Source organism: Martes martes, assembly GCF_963455335.1.
Source record: "Martes martes genome assembly, chromosome: 7".
NCBI classification, from domain to species: domain Eukaryota; kingdom Metazoa; phylum Chordata; class Mammalia; order Carnivora; family Mustelidae; genus Martes; species Martes martes.
In genome coordinates, this window is record NC_137894.1 from 5133262 (window position 1) to 5159460 (window position 26199).

The 26199-nt window shown below is 56.6% G+C and overlaps 2 protein-coding genes across 3 annotated transcripts; one reads left to right on the forward strand and one right to left on the reverse strand.

The window, feature by feature from the left end:
* The first annotated feature begins 795 nt into the window (after positions 1–795).
* Positions 796–17520, forward strand: MAN2A2 (mannosidase alpha class 2A member 2). 2 transcript variants are annotated; one of them, XM_080808731.1, is made up of 23 exons: positions 798–957; positions 1517–1774; positions 1845–1989; positions 2105–2276; positions 2735–2862; positions 3066–3239; positions 3510–3696; positions 5904–6081; positions 6390–6592; positions 6796–6978; positions 7154–7268; positions 7491–7558; positions 7739–7904; positions 8417–8653; positions 8887–9009; positions 9304–9418; positions 9667–9800; positions 9946–10087; positions 11979–12112; positions 12370–12444; positions 13902–14096; positions 14241–14351; positions 14913–17520. In XM_080808731.1, the coding sequence occupies exons 1-23, from the start codon at positions 826–828 to the stop codon at positions 15063–15065; spliced, it is 3528 nt and encodes a 1175-aa protein (XP_080664857.1). In that variant the 5' UTR covers positions 798–825; the 3' UTR covers positions 15066–17520. The 2 variants fall into 2 exon arrangements, with proteins under 2 accessions (XP_080664856.1, XP_080664857.1); XM_080808730.1 differs by lacking the exon at positions 12370–12444 and having other exon boundaries at positions 796–957.
* Positions 17521–23992: 6472 nt separating this feature from the next.
* Positions 23993–25906, reverse strand: HDDC3 (HD domain containing 3). The gene is made up of 4 exons (XM_080808430.1): positions 25762–25906; positions 25407–25462; positions 25056–25296; positions 23993–24744 (listed from the first exon to the last, which is right to left on the reverse strand). Exons 1-4 carry the CDS (start codon positions 25871–25873, stop codon positions 24614–24616), a joined length of 540 nt encoding a protein of 179 aa, XP_080664556.1. The 5' UTR covers positions 25874–25906; the 3' UTR covers positions 23993–24613.
* Positions 25907–26199: the final 293 nt, after the last annotated feature.

The window sequence follows — 26199 nt, forward strand, 5'->3', positions numbered from 1 at the left end:
CCCTCCGCCCCAGCAGGCAAGTGGGGGCCCGCGGGCGGTGGCAGCGGGCACTGGTACCCCGAAGTTGCCCCACAGTGGAGCAGTGTGCGCAGCTTCTCTCTAGCCGAGGGACCTTGGGCACCAATCACTGCGCCTTCCCAGGGGGTCCCCAAGTGTTCTAGAACCAAAAGCTGAAAGTTACCCGCTGCAGGAATCCCAACTAGCCCGGAGAAGCAGCAGGGCCCGCTTGGTGTTAGAAACGCGAGCCGCTCTTGCAGCTTTGTGAACTCATTCTGAATTTCTTAATGAGAGATGTGCTGTGCCAGGCGCTTTCTGGTGTGCATCTGTCTGATCCAAGAGGGCAGAAGAAAGGCTTTCCTGTCCCTGTCTTTAAAGCAAACTAAATCTGTTTATTTCTCTGAAACTAGAAGCACATGGTCGAGGAGACTGGACACCTACCTCCTTTGGCTGTGTCTTTCTTGTAGGGAAGATAATTATGACCAGGAGGTTGTGGGGTGAACTCTGGAGTCAGACCTGGGAAGTCTGTTATCCTGTTATGTTACCCTGGGAAGGAGCAGCCTCGGCATCCTAGGGGCAGAGCTGCCCCAGGACTGGACAGGACGAGCTCCTGGAGCTTTCTGGGTCTCAGCAGAGAGAGGAGGCTCCACAGCCAATGTTGGGATTTGATCCTTAGAAACTTGCTTTTCTCTGGAGTCAGGCAAATAGGTGCGCCTAGACAGTGGCACTCAGAAACTCTTTGGGGCATTTGGTGGAAAGACCAACAAAGGGATTTTGCCTGCTGGAGCCACAAATGGTGTCCCTCCTGCCAGGTGTGTGGAGGCCAGTATGAAGCTGAAAAAGCAGGTGACAGTATGCGGGGCGGCGATCTTCTGCGTGGCCGTCTTCTCGCTCTACCTGATGCTGGATCGAGTGCAGCATGACCCCACCCGTCACCAGAATGGTGGGAACTTCCCCCGGGTGAGTCAGACCTGGCTGCTAATCTCTTCACATACACAGATCATCTCAGCTCAGGTGGAGTGTCAGTGTCAGCCCAGGACAGGAACGTTTCTTCCCAATAGGCAGATTTTCTAGAAACGCAAAGATAAAAACAAGGATAGCAAAAAGAGAGAAGGAAGGAGAAACATGTCCTGCCATTCTGTCCTCCTGAATTCTTGGCAGACATTGCTAATGGATTGCAGCATTCTTTTCCACTAAGCCCGGATGCAGTCCTTGTCAGCACCATGCCCCAGACAGGCCACACCTGGAGAACAGGCACTCGAGGTGATATCTTCGCCTTCCATGAGCCGGGGTGGGTGGGGGGCGGTGAGGGTACTCCCAAGCCAAGTGGACTGTAGTCCTCTGTAGTGATTTGCAGATCTCCCCTCGTCTGACCAGAGCCATCCAGGCCTGTAGGCTCCTGGCTCTGCCTGCACTTGGGGAGAAGGATCACAGTAAGGCCTGGTGTGGTGGGCCCCACGCAGAGATCCTCCCTGTGGCGCCAGGAGCCGTGGGTGATTGCTTTCTGGTCTTTCGGCAGAGCCAAATTTCTGTGCTGCAGAACCGCATTGAGCAGCTGGAGCAGCTGCTGGAGGAGAACCATGAGATCATCAGCCACATCAAGGACTCGGTGCTGGAGCTGACAGCCAACGCGGAGGGCCCGCCTGCCCTGCTGCCCTACTACACGGCCAACGGCTCCTGGGTGGTGCCACCAGAGCCCCGGCCCAGCTTCTTCTCCATCTCCCCTCAAGACTGCCAGTTTGCTCTGGGGGGCCGGGGCCAGAAGCCGGAGCTGCAGGTAGGGGTCCGCACTGGCGGGGAGCGCTGGTGGTTGCGGCTGGGCGCTGAGCTGCTCTGTGGCCTGGCAGATGCTGACCGTATCAGAGGAGCTGCCCTTTGACAACGTGGATGGTGGCGTGTGGAAGCAAGGCTTCGACATCTCCTACGGGCCCCACGACTGGGACACTGAAGACCTGCAGGTGTTCGTGGTGCCGCACTCCCACAACGACCCGGGTGAGGCCCCGGCGGAGCCCTGGGAGCCGGGGGGGGTGGGGCTCCGATGGCAGGGGCGAGGGAGGGGCCCACGAAGAAGCTGGTGTCCTAAGGGGACCCTGTGTTGGCTCCCCAGGCTGGATCAAGACCTTTGACAAGTACTACACGGAGCAAACCCAGCACATTCTCAACAGCATGGTGGGCAAGCTGCAGGAGGACCCCCGGCGGCGCTTCCTCTGGGCGGAAGTCTCCTTCTTCGCCAAGTGGTGGGACAACATCAACGCCCAGAAGAAAGCAGCAGTCCGCAGGCCAGTGCCCACCGGGGAGGCACGGGAGGGCTGCCATCTGGGCCCCGGGAGGGCTGCCAGAGCGGCTGGAGGCCACGTGGTGGGCGCCAGTGTGGCAGGGAAAGGCAGAGGGAAGCAGGGCAGGGGGGAGGGCAGAGGGGCCGAGGCAAAGAAGACAAGAACTGGAGTTAGGAGAAATCAGAGTCACATGAAGCTGTATGCCCAGCGAAGAAGGGCCCCAGGGCCTGGGCCCAGGAAGCACAGATGGAGGTCCCAAGAGAGGCCGGGCCAGGACAGCGTGGAGGTTGTATGGCGGGGAGAGGAGGGTGCTTATTTGTTCTGTTGGGCCTGGGCCTGGGCTGGGCTGGGTGAGGCGAGTGGGCTCGGTGAGGCCAGCACGCACAGGTCCTGGCACTTCCGGTCAGCAGGACTGGGCAGAGCATCGCTGCCCCACGCTGAGTGTGAGTCCCTCACTCCAGGCTGGTGGGAAACGGGCAGCTGGAGATTGTGACAGGAGGCTGGGTGATGCCGGACGAGGCCAACTCCCATTACTTTGCACTCATTGACCAGCTCATTGAGGGCCACCAGTGGCTGGAGAGAAACCTCGGTGAGTCTGGGCTCAGGAATGGGGGTCTGTCCCCATAGCTGGGCCCAGGAGGCAGCAGGGGCCTGTGAGGCACAGGGATTGGCGAGGGTGGGGAGGGTTCCCTTTCCAGGCTGATTCCACCAGCTTGGGCCTGGCGTGATGACAAGGAGGGAGCTGGGTCCCCAGGACCAGGGAGCCCACCTGTGGCTCCTGTGTCCTCTCAGGTGCAACCCCACGCTCTGGCTGGGCAGTGGACCCCTTCGGCCACAGCTCCACCATTCCCTACCTGCTGCGCCGTGCCAACCTGACCAGCATGCTGATCCAGAGGGTGCACTATGCCATCAAGAAGCACTTTGCTGCCACCCACAGTCTGGAGTTCATGTGGAGGCAGACCTGGGGTAAGACCAGGTAGGGTGGAGGGGGTCACGGTTCTCCCTGGGGAAGGACAGGGGGATGAGAAATAAGGCTCCGGAGCCGACCAGCGAGCACTAGTGCCGGTGGCCAGAGTGCTTTCCTCCTTCGGGGAAGGTCGGGGGTCACGTTCACCCCCGGCCTCTGCTGTCTATCCCGTGGGTCTGAGCGGCCCGGCCCCTGGAGACGCCGTGGGCTCCGTGCCCAGCTCCGGGGGTAGCCTGCTTCGGGCTGACGGCCCGCTCTGTCTTCTCCAGACTCGGACGCCAACACGGACATCTTCTGCCACATGATGCCCTTCTACAGCTATGACGTGCCCCATACCTGCGGCCCGGACCCCAAGATCTGCTGCCAGTTCGATTTCAAGCGGTTGCCAGGTGGACGCATCAACTGCCCCTGGAAGGTGCCGCCCCGGGCTGTCACAGAGGCCAACGTGGCTGAGAGGTACTTGCTTCCGGCCTGCGCTGGGCCATTTCACACAGAGGAGCCAGGAGACCTGGCTCTGCTTCACAGGGGGTGGGGGCGTTTGTATCTCTGTAGAAAGGGTGGGCGCAGGGGGTGAGTTCAGGTCCCCAGCCACTAAGGGAGCAGCTCCTTTACTGAACCTCCCTGGAAAACTGGACTTGTCCAGAATGGTTTTATTTTCCCAGATGAGGATATTTCCCAGCCAGTGCCGGTTGATTGACTCAGAAGGGAACAATTCTCAAAATAAGTGAATTTCCTTGCACCCTGTGGCCTAATATGCCTTCATTTAGCACGCGCATCCTGCTTTGGCTCAAAATTGGCCAGGAGCCACCATTCAGATGCACAATCAGTCCTGCCCAAGAGCCCCCCCACCTCAGAGAAAGCCCACTTGTGCCCCCAAAGGTCATTAGGGACCCCTAAAGATGTCTCTGTTGCTGAAGTCAGCCCACGCCCCGGGAGAGGGCAGACTAAGAGTGATCTAGAACAGTGGGTTGGCCGGACTCAAATGGCCTTGGGAATATAACAAGTTGAACTGGTTTTCGTGTTGCAGTAACTCAGATTTCCATGAGGTCCGAGAGGCGAAATGTGTGACCAAAAGGGAAAGAAAATGGTCTTTTGTTTCTGAAACTCAGAAATCCGAATGCTGATTCTAAGCAAGATTCTAGGGCTGTTAAGGCGTGGTGTGTCCTAGAGCAGCAGCTGTGACCTGCAATGCCAGCCCAGGTCTGCGGAGGGCAAGTCATGAGAGTAACTTCGTCTTCTTTGAAAGGCTTACTAGGCTCAGGAATTAGGGGGAGAGGGTGTTTAAGGGGTTCCCCCCTTGAGCTCAGAGTAGAATAGTACCCGCTGGGTCAGCACAGTTAAGTAGATTAGTGGCTGGGTGAACCGCGGTACCCACAACGTGCCAATTACTAGATTGGTCTGAAAAGAGATAGGGACTTTAACGAGAGGCTGCGAGGGTCTGATTTTCTATTGATTTTACCAGTTACTTGACTGAAAAAGAAAATGACAAATGCGTATTTATCATTTCTGCTGTACGTGCAAGGCGCCGTTCTAAGTGTTCAGTATATACGAATTCGTGTAGTTTTTTTTTTTTTTTTTTAAGATTTTATTTGTTTATTTGACAGAGAGAGAGATTACAAGTAGGCAGAGAGGCAGGCAGAGAGAGATGGGGAAGCAGGCTCCCCGCCGAGCAGAGAGCCCGATGCAGGGCTCCATCCCAGGACCCTGAGATCATGACCTGAGCTGAAGGCAGAGGCTTAACCTACTGAGCCACCCAGGCGCCCCCATTTAGTTTGTTTTAATTCTCAAAACACCATGATGGTAGGTACTGATCTCCTCATTTTATAAAAACTGAGGCCCAGAGAAGTTAAGTAACTTGCCCAGGGTCACTCAGCCTAGTCCACATGGAGCTGGCCCAGTCTGGCTCTGGTTCTAGGCTCTTTGGTGGTGTGCTGGGCCACTAACTGGTAGGCAAAGTGAAGCCGGGTGTCAGGGTCAGGATCCCACAAGATCGGAACAGGTTGTATGTGATGTGGGTCGAATCCAACCTGGTGAGATTTACTAGATATAAACGTAAGGTTCCCCCCTTAGCCTCAGAAAACAGCATAGAAAAGTTCAGGATGAGAAGAGAGGACCCTGCTGAACCTCGGGCACGGGAAATGTGCGTGCCGGCTGACATCAGCTCCGTGGGGTGACCCTGGGGCCGCCAGAGATGCTGATGCCCTCGCACGCCAGCCGGCCGAGGGGGCGGTCAGGGGGCTCACCTGGACTCCCGCCTCCAGTGCTGGGCCCCTCGCTCTGAGGGACACAGGCACAGTGTGCTGGGGAACGGCTGGGGATGAAGGGACCCGGGAGACAGAGGAGCTGGGCTTGTGGAGTGGGAACGGAAGGCACAGAGGAGTGTGGTTTGCGTCTGGAGGAGAATGGTGGGGGGTGCTGCTCCAAGGGCCACCGTGATATCCAGGACCTGCAGCCGGAAACCAGAGCCCAGCCTGGGAAGACGTCCCTGGTTGTCAGAACTATCCAGAGAACGTGGGGCTTCCAAGGCACAGGTCTCTCAGTTTGGGTGGTGCCCAAATTGATGACTCCTTGATGGATGTGTTCAGGGGCCCTCTGGGGCTGGCTCAGCCCCGTTCCTCTTAGGCCCAGACTCCACTGGGGCCCGTGCCCTTCCCCCCCTGCAGGGCCGCGCTGCTCCTGGACCAGTACCGGAAAAAGTCCCGGCTGTTCCGAAGCAACGTCCTCCTGGTGCCGCTGGGGGATGACTTCCGATATGACAAGCCCCAGGAGTGGGATGCCCAGTTCTTCAACTACCAGCGGCTCTTTGACTTCCTCAACAGCAAGCCTGACCTCCATGTGCAGGTGGGAGGGGTGCTGAGCTGGGGAGCGGGGTTGGGGGGTCCCTCCCCAGTGCTGCAGACTGGCCTGGCCTGGAAGGTTACCAGCTCTGGGGGGCAGTTTGTGCCCGACTCTTGGGCAAGAGTCTCCCTTTTCTGTCAGAGTTCCTCCTCAGGCCCCCCAGCATCTGTGTGCAGTCCCGTAGGGCAGGACGTGCCACGGCTGCCTGTGCATAGGCAGAATCCCTGCCCCCAGTGCTCGGCTGCAGCCCTGGGGGCCACAGCTCCTAGAGGCTCTGGAACTGACAGGAGCGGGTTCTGGGGTCTCCGCAGGCCCAGTTTGGCACCCTCTCTGACTATTTTGACGCTCTGTACAAGAAGACCGGGGTGGAGCCGGGGGCCCGGCCTCCAGGCTTCCCCGTGCTGAGTGGGGATTTCTTCTCCTACGCGGACCGAGAGGACCATTACTGGACCGGCTACTACACTTCTCGGCCCTTCTACAAGAGCTTGGACCGGGTCCTGGAAGCCCACCTGCGGTGAGGCTCACCCCCCCGCTTCCAGGCCAGAGGGAGGAGAATGAGCCTTCGGGGTTTCAGGAGGAGCCGGATTAGCTCAGAATGCATTAGAAGGGCTTGGAGACGAAGGCGGGCGGAGACGTGGAAGGAAGGGGACAGGGCTTGCTGAGCACGGCGGACCTGGGGGTCGTGCAGGCAGGAGTGTGACCGCTCTCTCTGGGCAGGGGTGCGGAGATACTGTACAGTCTGGCTGCCGCTCACGCCCGCCGCTCTGGACTGGCCGGCCAGTACCCGCTCTCAGACTTCGCCCTTCTGACGGAAGCTCGGCGCGCTCTGGGCCTCTTCCAGCACCACGATGCCATCACCGGCACCGCCAAGGAGGCGGTCGTGGCAGACTATGGCATCAGGTGGGGGCCCCCTCCTCCTCCCCGCCAGATCCATGTCCTTGCCCGCTGTCCTTAAGAAAGGCCGTGCCGGGCAGTCAGTGGGCAGGCCTGCCGAGGGCTCTTCCTGCTGGGGAGGTGGGCAGTCTGTCTGTGGCCATGTTCTCCATGGCCCCCCTCCTGCCTCCTGTGCCCCCAGGCTCCTGCGCTCCCTTGTCAGCCTGAAGCAGGTCATCATCAATGCGGCTCACTATCTGGTGCTGGGGGACAAGGAGACCTACCGTTTCGAGCCTGAGGCGCCCTTCCTCCAGATGGTGAGCCCCGCTTCTCCGTCCGCTCGGGGCGCTCTCTGGAGTGTGCAGTCCCATCCAAGAGGGCGTCCCTCTTCCTGTTCTGCCTGCCCTGGAGGGAAAGATCGGTGTCCAGTGCGGCTGGTGGTCCACAGCCAGGACAGGCAGGGGCTGGGGAGGAGACAAGACCCTGAGCTGGGCCAAGCCCTGTGACGGTTCTTCCCTTCCCACCCATCTAATCCCCAGGATGACACCCGCTTAAATCACGACGCCCTGCCGGAGCGCACAGTGATCCAGCTGGATTCCTCCCCGAGGTGAGCCAGACCCAGCCAGGCGCAGAGGTGAAGCCCCCCTGGCTCCCGGCACCGTCTCCCCCATGCCTGCCCAGGCACCGCGGGACGCGGAACACCGCGGGACACGGCCTGGCCACAGCTCTGCTCCCGCCGCCCAGAGCCAGTGGCCTCCGAGGTGAGCGAGCCTGCCTGTCCCCACAGGTATGTGGTGCTCTTCAACCCCCTGGATCAGGAGCGGTTCAGCGTTGTGTCCCTGCTGGTCAGCTCGCCCCGAGTGCGTGTCCTTTCAGAGGACGGTCAGCCGCTGGCCGTGCAGATCAGCGCACACTGGAGCTCTGCCACCAACACGGTCGCCGATGTCTACCAGGTGAGTGAGGGCCCGGGGCGTGGGCCCCAGCCCTCCGTGCCGACCCAGGGCCCCTCGCCGGGGCCTCACTCCGCCTGGGACACAGGCCTCCCGCCCTCTTGTTTCCTGCCTAGGTTGGGGGCAGGGGTCCTGGGGAGGGGGTTACCCAGAGGACAGTCACTCCTGGGACTTGAGTCAGTGCTCCAAAGGAAGGGGAAGTTTGGTGGGGTAGAAGAGCAAAAATGGGGGCCAGGTTGCCTTGCCATGCGCTTCTGTTTCATTGTTTCTCAGTTATCATATGAGACCCCTGAAAGTCTGACTAGAGGCAAGTGACGTCCCCTCGACTTTCAGAGGCGGGGGTGGGGGGACAGAGGACCCCCCCAGGTGTGGGCATTTGCTCAGTCTTTCTCAGAAGTAAATGCCCTGGGACTAGACTCCCAGGCCTGTGCCCAGAATGGATGCCCACGCCATGGGCCGCACTTTCTCACCCGTCTTCCTTACCGCTCCCTTCCTCACCCCTCCCGCACCGGCAGGTGTCTGTGCCCATCCGCCTGCCAGCCCTGGGCCTCGGCGTGCTGCAGCTGCAACTGGGCCTGGATGGGCCCCGCACCCTGCCGGCCTCCGTGCGCATCTACCTGCACGGCCGGCAGCTGTCGGTCAGCAGGCAGGACGCGTTTCCCCTGCGCGTCATCGACTCCGGCGCCAGTGACTTTGCCCTCAGCAACCGCTACATGCAGGTCTGGTTCTCAGGCCTCACCGGGCTCCTCAAGGTAAAGAGCCAGGGCCCAGGGCTGAGGAGGGCCTCCCTGGTGGGGGCGGGGGTGCTGGGCTGCCGCGTGGCTGTCGGGGGCCGCGGGGTGGGCCTTCTCGGCTCCTGAGCGGCGGGAGGGGGCGGCATGGGGAAGCTGGGCTGGCTCCTCGGGGAAGTTCGTCCGTGCCCTCCCAGGGGGCAGGCCTGACATGCTGGTGTGGGGCCAGGGGTCAGGGCTGTGTTCTTTGGCAGAGCATCCGAAGGGTGGACGAGGAACAGGAGCAGCGGGTGGACATGGAGTTCCTCATCTATGGCACCCGTGCGTCCAAGGACAAGAGTGGCGCCTACCTCTTCCTGCCTGATGGGGAGGCCCAGGTAACCCTAAGACTGCTCAAAAATCCGGGGGTCCAAGGAGCCCAGTGAACCGAGGCAGCGGGTGGGGTGTGACCACAGGCCTCCTTCCAGGGTCGTCCCTGCCTGCTGGGGGCCCAGCCTCGGCTGCCTCTGGGAGTGAGGTACGCCAAGGAGAGGCTGGGGCCTTGGGCCGGCTCAGCCGGGGCTCTCAGGCCGGAGCCTGCTGGGCACAAGTACTTCTGGCAGCGCTGGGCCAGTACCTCCCCGCTCTGCCCTCTGTGCTGTGGCTTCAGCTGCCTTCTGCCCTGTCCCCAGCCCTACGTCCCCAAGGATCCCCCTGTGCTGCGTGTCACCGAAGGCCCTTTCTTCTCGGAGGTGGTTGCCTATTATGAGCATGTCCGCCAGGTGGTCCGGCTTTATAATTTGCCAGGTGAGCTCGGCGGACGAGGAAGTTCAGAACGAAGGTCGGGGCTGCACCGGCTAGGCCACACTCTGCGTTCTGCCTGTTCTCTGCTCACACGTCTGTTTTCAACAAACGTATCGTTTGAGATGAGAAGGAGTTAGTTCTCTTGCGGGGAAGGTCCTGCAGAAATGCTGGGAGTAGCTGGCGGGTTGGGCACAGCCTCCCCCAGCCCGTCTCTCAGGCCTGTCCACGCTCTCCCTTGTCCTTCTGCCCAGGGGTGGAGGGGCTGTCCCTGGACATGTCATCCCTGGTGGACATCCGAGACTACGTCAACCAGGAGCTGGCTCTGCGCTTCCACACGGACATTGACAGCCAGGGCGCCTTCTTCACGGACCTCAATGGCTTTCAGGTGATTCCCGGGGCCCTGAGAGCAGTCAGCCCTGGTGGAGGAAGAGGAATCCGAAGCGAGAACGATGGGGGCCCCTTCAGACTGGGGACCCCTGGGGCCCAGAGGGTGCCCGGATGCCCTTGATCAGCCGGCCTCGCCCTCGCAGGTGCAGCCCCGGCGCTATCTGAAGAAGCTGCCCCTGCAGGCCAACTTCTACCCCATGCCGGTCATGGCCTACATCCAGGACGCCCGCGACCGCCTCACGCTGCACACTGCCCAGGCCCTGGGGGTCTCGAGCCTGCACGATGGTGAGTGGGGAGCCCAGCTATGCCGAGGGTGGAGGACGAGGCAGAGCCCCATCGGTGCCCCAGGGCCTCCTCTCAACGGGCCCCACCCTTGCGGTCCGCATCACCTCCAAGCTTGGAGAACATTCGCAGCGCCTGTCAGTCGCACGGGCACGGCAGGAAGGCAGACGCCGGCTGTCACCCTCCTAGTGGAGGCAGCCACGGCGGCCCCCTTTTCCTGGCCGGGGATGGAGGTAAGGGCAGTTGGAAAAGTGCATTTGATGTTATAATGAAGTGTTTAACGGGCGCCTGGGTGGCTCAGTCAGTTAAGCATCTAACTTTATTTCGGCTCATGTCGTGACCACGGGGCTGTGGGATCGAGCCCGGTGCAGGCCTCCACGTTGGGCATGCAGCCTGCTTGAGATTCTCTCTCTTCCTCTTCCAGCTTCTTGCTCTCTTATGGAAAAAAAAGATGTTTTTAATTTAAAAACATTGAGCAAAGAAGAAAAGGATATACTGTTTTCCTATTAACAGTCATTAAAAGAGAGAATTGTTGTTCTTAAAAATTGAAACAAAGCCAGGAGGAGTACTGGGCTGGAGCTGGGCCACGCCAGGCAAGCTGAAGTGGCTCCGTGTCCTCAGGGTAAAAAGAACAGTTTGCACTTGGCCTCTGAGGCCTTCCGACTTTCCGGGTTTGGGATGGAGCCTTTGTGCAGGGCTGAGCTGAGAGTGCCCGGTCCAGGCTGTGCTGGGGGCCGGTGGCCGGGGCCGTGGAGGCCTGACCCCCTGCTGAAGGAGTGTGGCTCTGCTCCCCCTTTACCCGGGATCACCCCGCTGCCAGACTGTGCCCAGCTCTGTCTGCACCATTGGCTGCTAGCTGTGCCCGGTGTCCCCCTGCCTTGGTTCTCTCTGCCCTTTTGGGAAACAATGTGTTCAGAGATTATTTTTTATGTGTTTGTTTTTTTAAAGATATTGTTGGTTTACTTGAGAGAGAGAGAGAGCACGAGCATGGGGCAGAGGGAGAAGCAGACCCCCCACTGAGCAAGGAGCCCAATGCAGGGCTCGATCCCAGGACCCCAAAATCAAGACCCAAGCCAAAGGCAGACACTTAATGGACTAGCCACCCAGGTGCCCCGAGATTATCGTTTTTTACCCTGAGCAACCTTTTCTGGAAAGATATCTAGAAGTCCTAAAATGGACCCGTGCGTATAAAAGACTTGGAAACTAGAGCAGTCAGAATCGGGCTGGGGAGAGGGTTAGGGGCCCCTGAGTAGACTCCCTCAGGAGATTCTTAAAAAAAGCAGGTGCTGGGAAAACCCCACACCCTGACATGCGTCAGCTTTGCAGGGAGCCCCTTCCCCGAGTGTGTTTTACAAAGAAAGCCTTGGCACTCCTCTGCCATCCCTTCTCCCCAGGGCGACCCGAAATGATACCTAATTTGAGCCCGTGTCTGATTTGCCATCTGCCTGTCCCCTGTGCCCTCCTTGTGACAGACGAGGCAGCCGAGCTGGAGTCCAGCCCAGTGTAGAGCAGGGGCCGGGCGGGCGCATGTTCCAGTCGCAGCAAAGTATGCCCGGGGTGCCCGGCTTCGGGCCTGTGCAGGAAGCTCTGTGGGCCGCCCCGAGCCCTTCGTTCGCTTGTTGACGTGGCCAGTCCAGATAGGGTCCCCAGCCTGAGGCACGGGGCCCGCCTGCCCGCTCTGGGCCGCTTGCTTCCTCTTCTGGGACACCGGCCCTCACTCAGCCCTCTTCGAGCTCCAGCTCTCACGGCTCTGCCTCCGCTCCGTGACTCCGCATCCAGCGAGCTCACCAGGCGGGTCCCCCGGGGCCCGTGGTTGGGATTCTCCTTCCAAAGCCCGGTATCTGCGTGGGGATGGGGGGGTCGCAGGACCGTGGCTCACAGTTAGTGTCCCCAGGCCAGCTGGAGGTGATCCTGGACCGACGGCTCATGCAGGACGACAACCGGGGTCTGGGCCAAGGGCTCAAGGACAACAAGAGGACCTGCAACCATTTCCGCCTCCTGCTGGAGCGGCGAAGCCTGGGCAGTGAGGTAAATTCCGGGCCTCCCTCCCCGGGAGCCAGGTCAGGCTGGTCCTTGGGCGGCAGAGCTAGAGGCGGGCGAGGGGTAGTGAGAGTAGGGCTCTTCCGGGGGCGCGGGGAGTGAGCCTGACGCTCTGCCCGGCAGCCTGGCACTTCCCGTCTCCCACGGCCTCTCGCGCCTTCCTCTGTGCCCCCGGCCCCCACCGCGTCCTCTAGCCCTCTCTGCTGCAGCCCCGTGCATCTCATGGCTTTCTTTGCCCCCACCAGCCTGGCTTTTTCTCCAAACTGGCAGCCATGGTTAGGGAGTTGGTCTTTCACAGCAGCAGGAGCGGTGACGTCGAGGTAAGGGCTAGCGATGGGGTGTGGGACTAGTGGTAGCGAGCTGTGCCTGGACGCGGCCCCTGCGGATGACAGAGCCTGCCACTCAGTCCCCCGAGGCCGTGGCTCAGTCCTCACTCACCGAGGAGATCCTGAGCTCTTCTTGTGCTGTAGGCCTGAGGGGGACACACACATCCGCGTTCCTCACCCCACCCCACTCCCTAGGATTTCGCTTGGGGCCAGGGCGGGGTGGGGGGCAGGCTCTGTGTGTAAAATGAAGGTAGAAATCTGCCCCGTGGTGCTGAGGAGGGACAGAACATCGTGAGCCAAGGCCACGGAGGACAGCTTCTAGGGGCGCATCGGCAAGCGCAGCCGTGATGAGTGGGGTCCGATCTGATTCCATGAACCGAGGCACAGGGCGGAAGGCGGGAGAGACCAGGTGAACGGGCAGCAGCCCTGCCTGGAGCTGCCTGTGCAGTGCGGTAGCTGCTAGCCACGCGTGGTTATTGAAGTTAATTAAAACTAGATACAATACCAAATTTAGTTCTTTATTCGCACCAGTCACGCTTCGAGCGTCCCATGGCCACACGTGGCTGGCAGCTACTCTGTCGTCCAGCGCAGGTATAGTGTGTTTCTGTCGTGGCAGAAAGTTCTGGTGGCCGTTGCTGGGCTAGCAAGAGGTTGGGGGTCGTTTGGGGCAGACTGTCGTGGGCCTGGGCCGGCTGGTAGAAGAGCCTGGGCTTTGACTGGAGGCCCAGGAGGGACCCGAGCAGGCAGGCTCGTCCCTAAGCTGTCGCTCTAACAGCTGGAGTAGTGAGTAGTGGATCTCCAGGGAGGCTGGAGGCAGGCGATGGTGTAAAGGCTGTTGAAGCAGGAGATGTCAGTGGCTCAATAGTGAGCCACGGGAGAGAGCTTGTGGGTGTGGGGGGGGGGGGACGGAGGTCAGGGGAAGGAGAAGTTAGAGATTCTGGGCGACGAGCAGGAGGGTAATGCTAGGACAGAAGTCCAGAACACGGACAAGTAGCCACCTCAGAGGAAGTCCAGGGCAGCCACCAAAGCAGCTGTCCTCGGTAGGCTCAGCTGTGGGGGCCGCCGGGCCCGAGGACCGGGGCTGGTGCTGTGGACGTGGGTCTGTCCCCGAACCGCAGGATCGCTCGAGTGCGCCCTCCGTCTGCGTGAAGCACACGTCTGTCTTTCCCATTCTCTTCCCCACTCTGAGAATCTCGGTGATGGGAGATGGTGCTTGGGGCATGGGGTGTGTGCTTGTAATGTAATGTCAAAGAAGCAAAACCCCAGAAAAAGTCGAGGAGAGAGGGCCTCGCAAGTAGTCCTTTCTAGGTTGTGTGAGATGAGATAGAAAGTGGCCTCGTGTGAAGGCTCCGGGAGCCTCCCAGACCCGTCGGGGAAGCTCTTCCCAGAGGAACTGACCCGGGCGTGCGTTTGCCGTCCCCCCTCACCCGCGTCTCCGGCCAACCTCGCAGGTCCAGGATGGCCGCTCCACCAGCTACCCGTCCCTCCTCAGCCACCTGACCTCCATGTACCTGAACACCCCAGTGCTCGCCCTGCCCGTGGCCAAGAGAAAGCTCCCGGGCCCCGGGCTGCGCTCGTTTCGTCCCCTGGCCTCCTCTCTGCCCTGCGACTTCCACCTGCTCAACCTGCGGACGCTGCAGGCCGAGGTGAGCGTCCCCGTCGGGCTCTGGCCTGTTGTGCCCCAGACTCCTCCCCGTCCTGGTCCTGCCTGCTGGGGAGCAGGGCTGCCCCCCCCCCCGTGAGCCCTGAGCAGCCCCGACCCCGTACCGCCCCTCGCGTCTTTCACCCAGGACGATGCCTTGCCTTCGGCGGAAACTGCACTCATCCTACACCGCAAGGGTTTCGACTGTGGCCTTGAGGCCAAGAACCTGGGCTTCAACTGCACCACAAGCCAAGGCAAGGTATGGGCCGGAAAGTGGGGAGGCTGCCGTGAGGTGGGCAGTGAGGATGGGACGGGGGGTGGGGGTCCCTCCGGGGCATTTTGGAGAGAGAGAGGGAGAAGCTGTCGACGGGTGTTTTCAAAGCAAGCGAGGCCTGGCGGGGCCGCGTTCTGGGCGAGACGCACAGCTGGAGAACTTGTGCTCCACAAGCAGGGACCACTGTCGCACAAGGTGGAAAGACCCAGAAGCTCATGCCGCTGCTCTGGGAGCTCTGTTCATGGGTTAAGCTGGCGCTGATACGTGGCTCCATGTGCCACGGTCTGGGCGGGCACCAGCGGATCCAGAGTGGACCCCAGCGTGGTCCCTGTCCTCAAGTTGCTCACAGCTCCGGGTGGCGCTGCCTACCCTGTGGCCCACGGGCAGCCTTCAGAGCCGAGCACACCCCAGGGACCCTCTGAGACAGCACACGGACGCCCACGTGCAGAGAGGCTCAGTGTCGCCTCCGTGGGCTTCTCCAAGAGGTGACAAGGCATATAGAGGAAGGGCGCCCAGCACAGCCCTGTCCCATGTCCCTCTCCACAGGTGGCCTTGGGGAGCCTCTTCCATGGCCTGGACGTGGGGTTCCTGCAACCGACCTCCTTGACGTTACTGTACCCCCTGGCCTCACCTTCCAACAGCACTGACGTCTACCTGGAGCCCATGGAGATCGCCACCTTTCGCCTCCGCTTGGGCTAGGGCTTCCTGTGGCCTGAAGGGAAAGCGCGTCAGAGACTGCCTCTCACACAAGGTCGGGTTGGGCAAACCGGACGGGTATCCTGTCCCGATCTACCTCTCAGAACTGTGACACGCTGGGCTGCGCCCTCATTTTCTGTTTATCTTTGCTTCTGTGTCCGGGGGCAGCCCCAAGCCCCGTGTCCGGTAGATAGGACAGACGCTAGTGAGGTGGTGGCAAGAGGGCCCAGGGTCAGAGCGCGTGGGGCCAGCCTCTGCTTTGGGTTGTGATGGCGCCCAGGTGGGCACAGGCTTAAGCACCCCCCCGTTGTCCCAGAACGGGATGGAGGAGAAGCAGGGTCGGAACTGGTAGGGGCGGCTGAGTGGGTGGCCGCCCAGCGCCGGGGTCACTGCAGGCGGGAGCCAGCTCAGGGGGGACCCTCCGGCTCTGGAAGGACTGCTTGTCTAGATGTGACCAGCAGGAGCTGAGTGACAGCAGGGAGGAGGGCGATGGGGACCCGGAGTTAGTGGGGCTGAGGAGGGAGCTCTGTTTTCCATGATGACTCTGCCGTAGGTGCTCCCTGGCCTGCACACCCCAGCTCAGGGCTGTGGGTTGGCAGGAAGGACTCACGAGAGACCGTGTCATGGCCAGAGCGCAGAGGACACTTGAGATACCAAACCCCCCCTCTCATCGCGGGCACTTGGTCTGTATGTTGATGTGTGTGCTGGTGGCAGAGACCTGGGGGTTCTTCCATCCTCTCTGACCCAACTTTGGTTCCTGTACTCTGTACACCACCGTCCTCGGGAGCTCCTTCCCATCCTGGGGGCATTTGGCCTGGCACACTTCCTTTCCCTGGGAAGAAAGCGAAGCTTCCAGGCACCCGTGAGTGTGAGCAATTTGAGAAGGCTTTCGGCCCCATCCCTGCGTGGGCAGGGCGGTGGGGGTTCTTCCTCTACAGAATCCTGGCACAGGGACTGGGAATACAGAGCGTACACTAGGAGGCATTACGGCTACTCATGGGCCTTCATTTCAGCTTCGATTCATAGAGAAGAGTTTTTGGTAGTCTCTATAGATGCTGAAACAGTATTTGGTAAAGTTTAAGATCTATCCCTTATTAAAAAACTTAGTAAGTTAAGATGACAGAGACATCATAATCTAGATTAAGACAAAAATCTCTATCGCAAACCAGCAGTTGGTGACATTCTAAAGAACCACAGGCATTCCCATACAAGTCGGAAGCGAGCCGAGGACGCATCACTCATTAGCGGTGTCCTGGCACGGTCGCCCCCGCGGGAGAGCGGTGAAGAAGGAGAAGGAGGTAGAGCTGTCGTTATTTGCAGACGACAGCCCGGCCAACCCGTGCAGTGTACGAGAGCCTGCGGGAGACCTGCTAAGACCATTCTGTGAGTGGACACACATGGCAGACACGATGCTCCTGGAAGGATTTCATTTCTCTCCGAATCAGCCCCTAAGTTCAGTGTGTTCCAACGCAGTTGGATGCTTTGGGAATTGGATGAGTTCTCAAGTTCATGGAAGAGTAAATATGTGAGAACAGTAAACGAATTCTGAATGATGGGGAGTTGGGGGCGGGGAGCGCCGAGGGAGTGAAAGGCACGCATCCTGAGCCACTGTCCCAAGGCCTCTCAGGTTTCCAGGAGTGGCCCCTGTGACCTGGGGGGGGCTCGGACCGACAGGCTCCTGGAATAACAGGCAGAGTCCCGGAGCAGACCCCCAAGTAGGATAAAAGGAGTATTTGAAGTGGGGAAAAAAGATGGCTTGTTTAATAACTAGAACTTTAAGACAAGTGGCCCTCAAAAGTAAGAAATCTGTAGCTCACAGTTGCCACGACAATTAGATCCAGAGGGAAGAAACTAGAAAAGTTCAACTGCAAAATTACTGAAGGAAATACAGGAGATTACTATATCTCTGGTGTGGAAGGCTCTGTTTTAAACATAACATAAAACCTAAAAGATCTAATGAGGGAAATGATAAAAAGGTTTGACCACCCCAAGAAATTGAAAGTTTATGTACGATGGAGAACATTATGGTTCCAACACAAATGAGACTGGGAGAAAAATGTTTGCAGCCTTTCCAGTATTGATGAGTTAATTACTTCAGGAGAAAAGCTTGCTTTGGGGTCCTTGGAGAGGGTCCCCTGGGCCTGCTTAGCAGCTCCCCAAACATCCAGAATTCTTCTGGATCACCCAGGGCTGTTGTCGCCAGCATCGGGCCAGGGCACGTGGAATGCTAAGTCACAGCGGAAGAAATGAGATGACCCGGTGAGGTGCTCAGCACAGAGGGCCCGGTGCACAGAGGAGCTCAGTAAATAGAAACCTTGATCTTATTAGTAATGCCAAGTAGTTATATCACAGCAGGTGGTATCTGCTAGTATCCTATGACTTGTAATCAAATGATAAGGGAGACTCTGTGACCACCGCCCCCCCCCCCAGGAAATGAGCAGAATAAAGGCTATTTATTACATCTGAAGGTCTTAGATTTTCCATGGAGTTAGTCCTCTGCCCGGAACGATGTTTAATCCTGCACACTGGCCTTTTAAAACCACTCCAGGCAGCGTAGTTCAAGGTGAGGTCCACATCACCAGGAGTGTTTGTTTCCGGTCCAGCTTTCTGGCCTGTCCTGGTGAGGGGTGCCCCTGAGCCTGGATGTGGGAACAAGGGCCCGTGGAGTGGAGACAGAGACTTACTGGGAGTGGCACTCTAAAGAATCTGCATTTTTAACAAGCTTCCAGGTGATTCTCTTGCATACAGCAGTACAGAAATGGGCCTTTGATTTTAAGGCAAACTGCAGTCCTTCACCACGGAGCCCTGACACTGAGGCCTCCGTTCTGAGGGTGATAATCAGAATTAGAACGGGGACATGATATGCAAGCAACGTCAGCCCCTGGAACTAGAATTCTCTTCCTCCCGGCACCCCTCCAGCCGCTTAGAACTACCCCACCTCCCAGAAGAAAGGAACCCCGGGAAGGTGGATTGAAACCAAGAACCAAGTCCTGTGCAGGCTGAGCCAGGCACGGACTGTGCTGACCCGGCTTCCCTAGGGGGTGGGCTGAGAGAGAGACCCTCGGAAGGGCGGCATCTCTCGGCGGAAGCCCGCCTGCCTCCCCCACCGTCAACGCGGCCGGCTAACCGCACCCAAGCCCTCACGGAGGAGGAGAAGCACAGTCTGGGTGGTGGGAACGAGGCTCACCGCCCAAGATCGAGATCTCTTGTTTTTCGCTAGCAAAAATTCGTCCACATAAACACTGTGGGGGGGCAGTTCTCATAGCAAGAACAGGTGAGAGAGGAGGAGGCCAGATCCTTCAAAACAAACTTTGATTTCACTTGGGGTCTGTGGGAAATCCGTTCAGAACTTCTTGGCGGCTACTGGGACTGAGTGGATCTGCAGAGTCTCACCCAGTCTGGGTCCTGACTTTGGACCCCCCCGACTGAGGTAAGCCTGAACTGAAAGTGAACTCTGGGCACAGGAGACCCGGAGCGGTGGGAGGTAAGGACTTCTCAGCCCTTGGGACGTGCGACAGGGTTGAAGATTTAAAAACCAGTGCTGAGTGTGGAAGCCTCGAGGAGCTCACTTGGGGGTGGGGGAGCCCAGGGGCCTGCACTGGAGCCGGTCGCGTGAGCACACCCACACGGCTACCTCCTCAACCCCCGATGCCTCGGGATGGTGAGAGGTTAACAATGCAAGAGGCTCGTCCTCCTGGAGGTGCTCTCCTCTGACCCAGAACAGAGAACAGTGACGGTCTGAGCAGCTCAAGGGAGAAGCAGTGGCTGGGAGCCCTCCAAGTCCGCGTGGCACACACAGGTGACCGAGAGAGACCAAGGGGCCAGAGCCAGGCCAAGCGAGGAGCACAGGATGAGAAGGCGAAGAGATTGCAAGGAAAAACATGACAAAATGTAAGCAGCCCCCCAAAAGTACTTTATTGAAATAGATTCCACATGTGGGAGAAACACCAGATTCGGTGCAGATAACAGAGACTTGTGCATTTGGAAAACAGAGCTGAGGAGTCCCTCAAACCCACTACCGAGACAAAAGGAAAATGTAAAAAAGAGGTTAAGAAATATGGCAGATAGGGGTGCCTGTGTGGCTCAATTGGTTGAGCAAACTCTCAGTTTTGGCTCAGGTCACCGTCTCAGGGTTGTGAGATCGAGCCTTGTGTCAGGCTCCACACCTGGTGGGGAGCCTGCCTGAGATTCACTCTCCCTCTGTCCCGACCCCTGCCCCCCAGCTCCCGTGTTCTCTCTCAAATACAAAGGAAGAAAAAAAGGCAGACTTGGAAGCAATGACATAGCATTTAGCAGCACTTTTAGGAGAGACTAGTGAGTAGGGAAGAGGAAACCGTCAAAACGATAGCAGGTGCATTCTTCAGAAAGGAAGATCTGTAGGAGTCCTTAAATGGAAGCACTCACCAAGTTCCAAGAAAGGGATGTATAAAAAAAATCCTCCTGTACACATACTGCAAAAAAAAAAACAAAAACAAAAAAAAAAAAACCCCTACAAATCAAAAAGAGAGAAACTCCAAAAGGAAAGACCCCTGGAACGCCGGCAGACATCTAGTTAGCATCAGTAGATCCCTGGAGTCCATGAAATAATGCCTTCAGACTTAGGGAACATGACTACCAAGCCAGGATCTGGTGGCAGGTGCACTCGCATTCAGAGGGTGGGAGAAAGGGCCTTCCAAACACGCGAAGGCTAAGAGTTTGCAGTGTGCAAAACTTCAGTGGGAGAACAAAGGTGTCCTTCAGGAAAAGTGAAAATCCAGGATGCATAAGCCAGTGGTAGGTATACCTCTTGATCTTCGGGTTGTGAGTTCAAGCCCCACATTGGGCACAGAGCTTAAATAATTTTTTTTTAAGAGAATGTGTAGGGACGCCTGGGTGGCTCAGTTAAGCATCTGCCTTCAGCTCAGGTCATCATCCCAGGGTCCTGGCATCAAGTCCCGCATTGGGCTCCCTGCTCAGTGGGGAGCCTGCTTCTCCTCTGCTCTGCCTGCTGCTCCCCCTGCTTGTGTGCTCACTCACTCTCTCTCTCTGACAAATAGATAATAAAAAAGGGAATGCATAAAGAAATACTGTCCATTCATATAATGAAATACTAGAAAGTAGTTTAAAGGAATGAGCTAAACACTCATGTGCATTGACATGAATAGATCTCAAAGCATTGCTAAAGGAAAAGAAAGGTACTGGGGCGCCTGGCTGGCTCAGTCAGTAAAGCATGCAACTCCTGATCTTGGGATTACAAGTTTGAGCCCCACGTTAGGTTTAGAGATGATTTAAGTTTAAAAAAAAAAAAAAGTAAACTTACAGAGTGATACATACTTAGGATATACTACTCTAAGATAAGTGCTATAAGGACAGTCTTTTCAATAAATGGTGTTGAGAAAATTGGATATCCACATACAAAAGAACGAAGTTGGAAGCTTATCTTACACCTCACACAAAAATTGAAATGGATCAAAGATCCAAATGTAACAGCTAAAACTATGAAACTCTCAGAAGAAAACGGGAGGAAATCTTCATGATGTCGTGGCAACGATTTCTTAGATATAACACCAAAAGCAATAATGCTTCTGGAAAGGAGTCACCATTCTAGATCCCATTAAGATATTCATGATTTGTGTAAAGAAATAAAAATAGCAGGGCGCCTGGGTGGCTCAGTTGGTTAAGCAACTGCCTTCAGCTCAGGTCATGATTCTGGAGTCCCGGGATCGAGTCCCACATCAGGCTCCCTGCTTGGCAGGGAGTCTGCTTCTCCCCCTGACCTCTCTCCTCTCATGCTCTCTCTCTCTCATTCTCTCTCTCTCTCAAATAAGTAAATAAATAAATCTTAAAAAAAACAAAAAAGAAATAAAAATAGCAACATTAACAGGATTCCAATTTGGAAAAGTTGATTCCTATCCCGATGGATGACTTTGAGGGGTTCATGATGTCCGTGGAGAAAGGCACTGCAGATGTGGTGGAAACAGCAAAAGAACTAGGATTAGATGTGGAGCCTGGGGACCCCTGAGTGGCTCAGTCTGTTAAGAGGCTGCCTTCGACTCAGGTCATGATCCCAGGGTCTTGGGATCGAGTCCTACATCGGGCTCCTTGCTTGGCAGGGACCCTGCTTCTCCCTCTCCTCCTCCCCCTGCTCTTTCACTCCCTCTTTCATAAGTAAAATCTTTTTTCTTTTTTTAAAAAGTGGAGCCCGCAGATGGGACTGAAATGCTGCAATCTCATGATTAAACTTGAATGGATGAGGAGTTGCTTCTTGTGGATGAGCAAAATGGTTTCTTGAGATGAAGTCTACTGGTGAAGATACTATGAAGACTGTTGAAATGACAACAAAGGATTTACAATATTACAGAAACTTGGATTGACTCCCATTTTAAAAGAAGTTCTACTGAGTGTGGCTGAGTTGGGGAGGCACGTGACTTTTGATCTTGGGGCTGTAAGTTTGAGCCCCATGTTGGGTATAGGGATTACTTAAGAGAAGTTCTAGGGGGGCCTGGGTGGCTCAGCTGGTTGAGTGTCCAACTCTTGATCTCAGGGTCGTGAGTTCAAGCCCTGCTTTGGCACTGGGGGCCATGCTAGGTGTGTAGCCTACTTAAAAAAAAATAAAGTTTAAATTCTGCTGTAGGTAAAATGCTATCAGACAGCATTGCTCACTACAGAAAAATCACTAGTGAAAAGAGTCAATGTGGCAAACTAAATTATCAAGAAATGGCCACAGCTCCTCCACCTTCAGCAACCACCACCCTGATCCGTCAGTAGCCGTCAAGGGAGGCAAGACCCTCCACCAGCCACAAGATCACCACTCACCGAAAGCTCAAAGGATGATTAGCATTTTTTTTTTTTTTTGGCAATAGAGTATTTTTAAATTAAGGTACACACGCTGTTTTCTTTTTTTTTTTTTTTTAAAGATTTTATTTAATTTGACAGACAGAGATCACAGGTAGGCAGAGACGCAGGCAGAGAGAGAGGAAGGGAAGCAGGCTCGTTGCTGAGCAGAGAGCCCGATGTGGGACTCGATCCCAGGACCCTGGGATCATGACCTGAGCTGAAGGCAGAGGCTTTAACCCACTGAGCCACCCAGGCGCCCCCACACGCTGATTTCTTAAAGACATAATGCTGTTGCACACTTAGCACACTACAGAATAGTGTAAACATACTTACATACACTGGGAAACCAGAAAGTTTCACTTGACCTGCTTTATTGTGATATCCCCCTTATTGTCGCGGTCTGGAACTGAACCTGCGGTATCTTGGAGTTACGCCTGTAATCTCAGATGGTTCAGGGGAAAAAGTTACTTATTCTGTAATTTCACAACTTTTAAGTTTCTGATTGTTTAAAAATATATATTGAGTTAAGGGCACCTGCGTGGCTCAGTCTGCTAAGTGTCGGACTCTCAATTTTGACTCACGTCCTGATCTCATGGGTTGTGAGACTGAGCCTGCGTCAGGCTCCCCTCTCACTGGGGAGTCTGCTTAGACATTATCTCCTTCTGCCCTTCCTCCTGCTCGTGCTCTCCCTCTCACTGTCTCAAATAAAACCTTTTTTTTTTTTTTTAAAGGTTTATTTATTTATGAGAGAGAGAGAGGGAGCACAAGCATAGGGGAGCTGGAGAAGGAGAAGCAGGCTCCCCGCCGAGCAAGAAGCCAGATATGGGGCTCAATCCCAGGACACCAGGATCATGACCCGAGCCAAGGGCAGATGCCTAATAACTGAGCCACCCAAGTGTTCCTCTCAGATAAAATCTTTTTTTTAAAAAAAGGTAAATAAAAATTTTAAAGGCCCAATAGTGTGGCAAAAAAGGAACTTGTCCTTACTCTGTCATTGCCCCATCCGTTTGGCCATTAACAAGTCTTTGCACCTCCCTGAGCTTCACGTTTTGTCTCTGTAAAATGAGAACAATATCCCTTCCCAGCACTGCCTTACCTGGTTATTATACTGAACAGATGAAGTTAACACCTATGAAAAGGTTTTTTTGTACAACATCAAGCACCCTGTGAGACAAATACTCCTGCATTCTGTAAGTAATGGAATTTTTATTAAATGTCCTGAAACCTTCATTTTAAGCCACTTAAAAGCTGCAGATTACATATTTTGATATTAAATGTATATGTATAAACTGCAGGTTTCACATATATAAATTCATTAATAGTATAGTAAAAATATACTATCAATATATAAAGTACTACTATACTATTAGTAAATTACTGACTTACTAACATTATTGATATATAAGTATATATGTAAATATATATATTTAAGTGTAAGGAATAAAGTTTTTAAAAATCCTGTAATTCTGCCTCCCCCAAATAATTTATTAAACTAAAACCAAAATTCTCCAAAACACACCTCGTCCGGGCCTGCCTTAGAGGATTACACTGAATTTTTTAACTTTCCTGATCCGTTTACGTGGGACTACCCTGAAACTCATTTCCTTTTAGTCGCCTTCTTGCGGCCCTTCACCATTTCTTCCTGCAGAAACTGCACGGGAGCCTTCTTTGGGTAAATAACCACCGTGGTCTAGCGCGAAGTGGCCTTTGACCTAACCACTTCCTCCTTCCCCAGGTGTGCCCTTTCCAACGGGCTAATAACTCTCAGTGGCTAGCGGCGACCAGAAATCCGTCACCTGCAGACCCCGACACACCGAAGCCTCGGAGCGGGCAGCCGCCTCTCCCAGACCCCGCCCACCACAGGCCTCCGAGGGTGGGGCCGCCTCGGAGCCACTTCCGGAGACGACCGGAAGTCCGCGTCGCTTAGCAACCAAAGGACCCGGAGTGGTGGGGCTGAGATCTGGGATGGGCTGCGAATGGCGACGAGTTTCCGGGGCGGTCTGGGATGTGAGGGACTCGCAGCACCCCCACGGGCCCTGTCCTGTTGTTGCCGGTAAGCAGGTGGCATTCCTTTCCAAAACATCTGTCATTCCGTCCAACTTTTTTCCTTTTTTCACCAACCTTCTTAAAGGAGGAAGACTGCTACCATTTCTTGAACACCTTCGTGTCAGGCTCCGTCTGACACGTGACCTAGTCTAACCCTAGTAATTACACAGCCTATGTCACTGATAAGGAAGCCAGGCTGGGGGGGTGGGAGGGGTCGGGGCCCTGACCTGTCCCTGGGGGCACTCAGTCGGTTCCCTGTCACGTCCAAGGACAGGTATCCCGCCTACCTGCTCCCCATTCGGCAGGCTGGGGAAGGAGCAGCGAGAACTTAAAGCTTTACCCAAAGTACTTTATTTTTACATAATGACTTATGAACTAGTGTTTATGGAAGCCCAAGTCCCTGAGGGGCCAGAGTGCGCTCATACAGAATAGCAAACAGACCCAAGGCCTGGAGAAAGGGCAGTAAGTGCATTAGGATCGGACGGGCTCCATCTGATTTCCACAATCCAGGGCTCAGCTGAGTTGGCAGGACACACTCAGAGTGAGACGACGCAAGTGTCTCTTGGCCTCTTGTATCTGGGCTGAACCAGTCAGGGAGGGAGGTGGAGAGGCACAGAAAGGCGGCAATAGGGAATCTTTCCGGCCTGGCCAAGGCTGGAGCTTGGGCCCCTGACGGCTCCAAGCACCGCTCAGAGCGTCAGCCCCCGCTCCTTGAACAGCTGCTTTAGAGCCTCTTCCAGCTGTCGGTTTGTTCCCTGAAGCCCCTTCACCACTTGCGCTGCCCACTCGAAGTATTCCTGGACTCGATGTTCAGACCACCCTGCACGAGAATGGACAGAAGAGTGCTCACGCGGCGTCCAGGATAGCACTGTCTTCCACCGACTTCCTGGAGGGCTTGCTGCAGGGCCACGAGAGGAGCTCCCGCTGGGGTTTGTCCTGAAAACGTCCCCTTGACAGCTGTTGCACTTCCACGGTGCGCAAAATCAGAGTGGGCCAGTAGGGTTGGCTGGGGGAATCAACTAGAAGGCCTAGGCTCTTCTCCCACTCCCCCGGGAACGAACCAACCTGTGCCTCCAGAAGGTGGACACCTCCCCCCCCCCCCGTTCCCCCGGAGCAGGTGGGGGAGCGTACCCTCTGGGGTGCAGCGATTCAGGTCCCTTAGGTTGTACAGCTTGTCTGCCAGCTTCACCAGTTTGGCCCCGGGGCTGCTGTGGGGTGCGCGCTCCACCTGCAGCCGCTTTCTCTCCAGCTTGGGCACAGTCTTGTCATCTGTCACCTCCTCCACCAGCCGCCGCACTTGCGCCCCAAAGTGCCGCTCCACCTCATCCAAGCTGGTGTCTGTGTCCTCCACTGTGTCATGGAGCAGGGCTGCCTGGGGACAGGCTTCCCCTTAGCCCTGTGACCCCAGGCAAGGGCTGCCCAGGACCGAATGGGGTCCCTGATCCCCACCCTAGCCTCCGAGGAGAGAACGAGGGGAGTTACCTGTAACACCACAATGTCAGTGATTCCCGCCTCATGGGTCAGGATCCGAGCCACACCTGACGGGGCAAAGCAGGAAGTCAGACCTGAGGGAGCCCCAGGCTGCGTGCTGCGGGTTTTGCGGAGCCAGATGTGGCCTCTCGCTAACCAGACGACCTTTACTCTCTTTGCGTGTCATCTGTGCAGAGGAACAATCATGCCTACCGTCCCGCGTTGCTGTGAGGCTTAAACACGAAAAGTGCCCGGCACAAAGCCCGGTACAGTGTAGGTACTCAATGAGGCGTAGGCCCTCCGCGTTCCCTTCCCGGTCCCCACCCCCTAGACACCAATGCGGTTGCTCCCCGGGCGGTGCGCCCACCGATAGGGTGGTTGATGTAGGGGGTCCCTTCGGGGTCCTTCCGCCGCTGCAGTCGGTGCTTGCGAGCCGCGAAGTCCGCAGCCTCCACCAGCTGCGCCGCCTCGGAACCCATCGCGCGGGTGGGGCGGGCGGCTGACGTCCCGGGAGCCCCTTGAACCCAGACAGAGCGTCCACAGCGCCCCCTGGCGCCGCGGAGGTCGGTGACGGTGGAGTCCGACCCAGACAGCCTGGTTTCTGGGGAGCTGACATCCTGGAGGAGAGACCAACTGGTGAGGGGAGCTGCTCTGCTGGGGGTGCAAGAAGGACATGGCCGGCCTCTCTGAGAACCCACGGCCTCGGCGAAGGAGGAAGACAAACAAGAAATAAGACGGCGTTCTCACAGTGTGCTGGATCCGGGGCAGAAAGACACAGGGGACTATGGGGCCTTGGAGGAAGGGC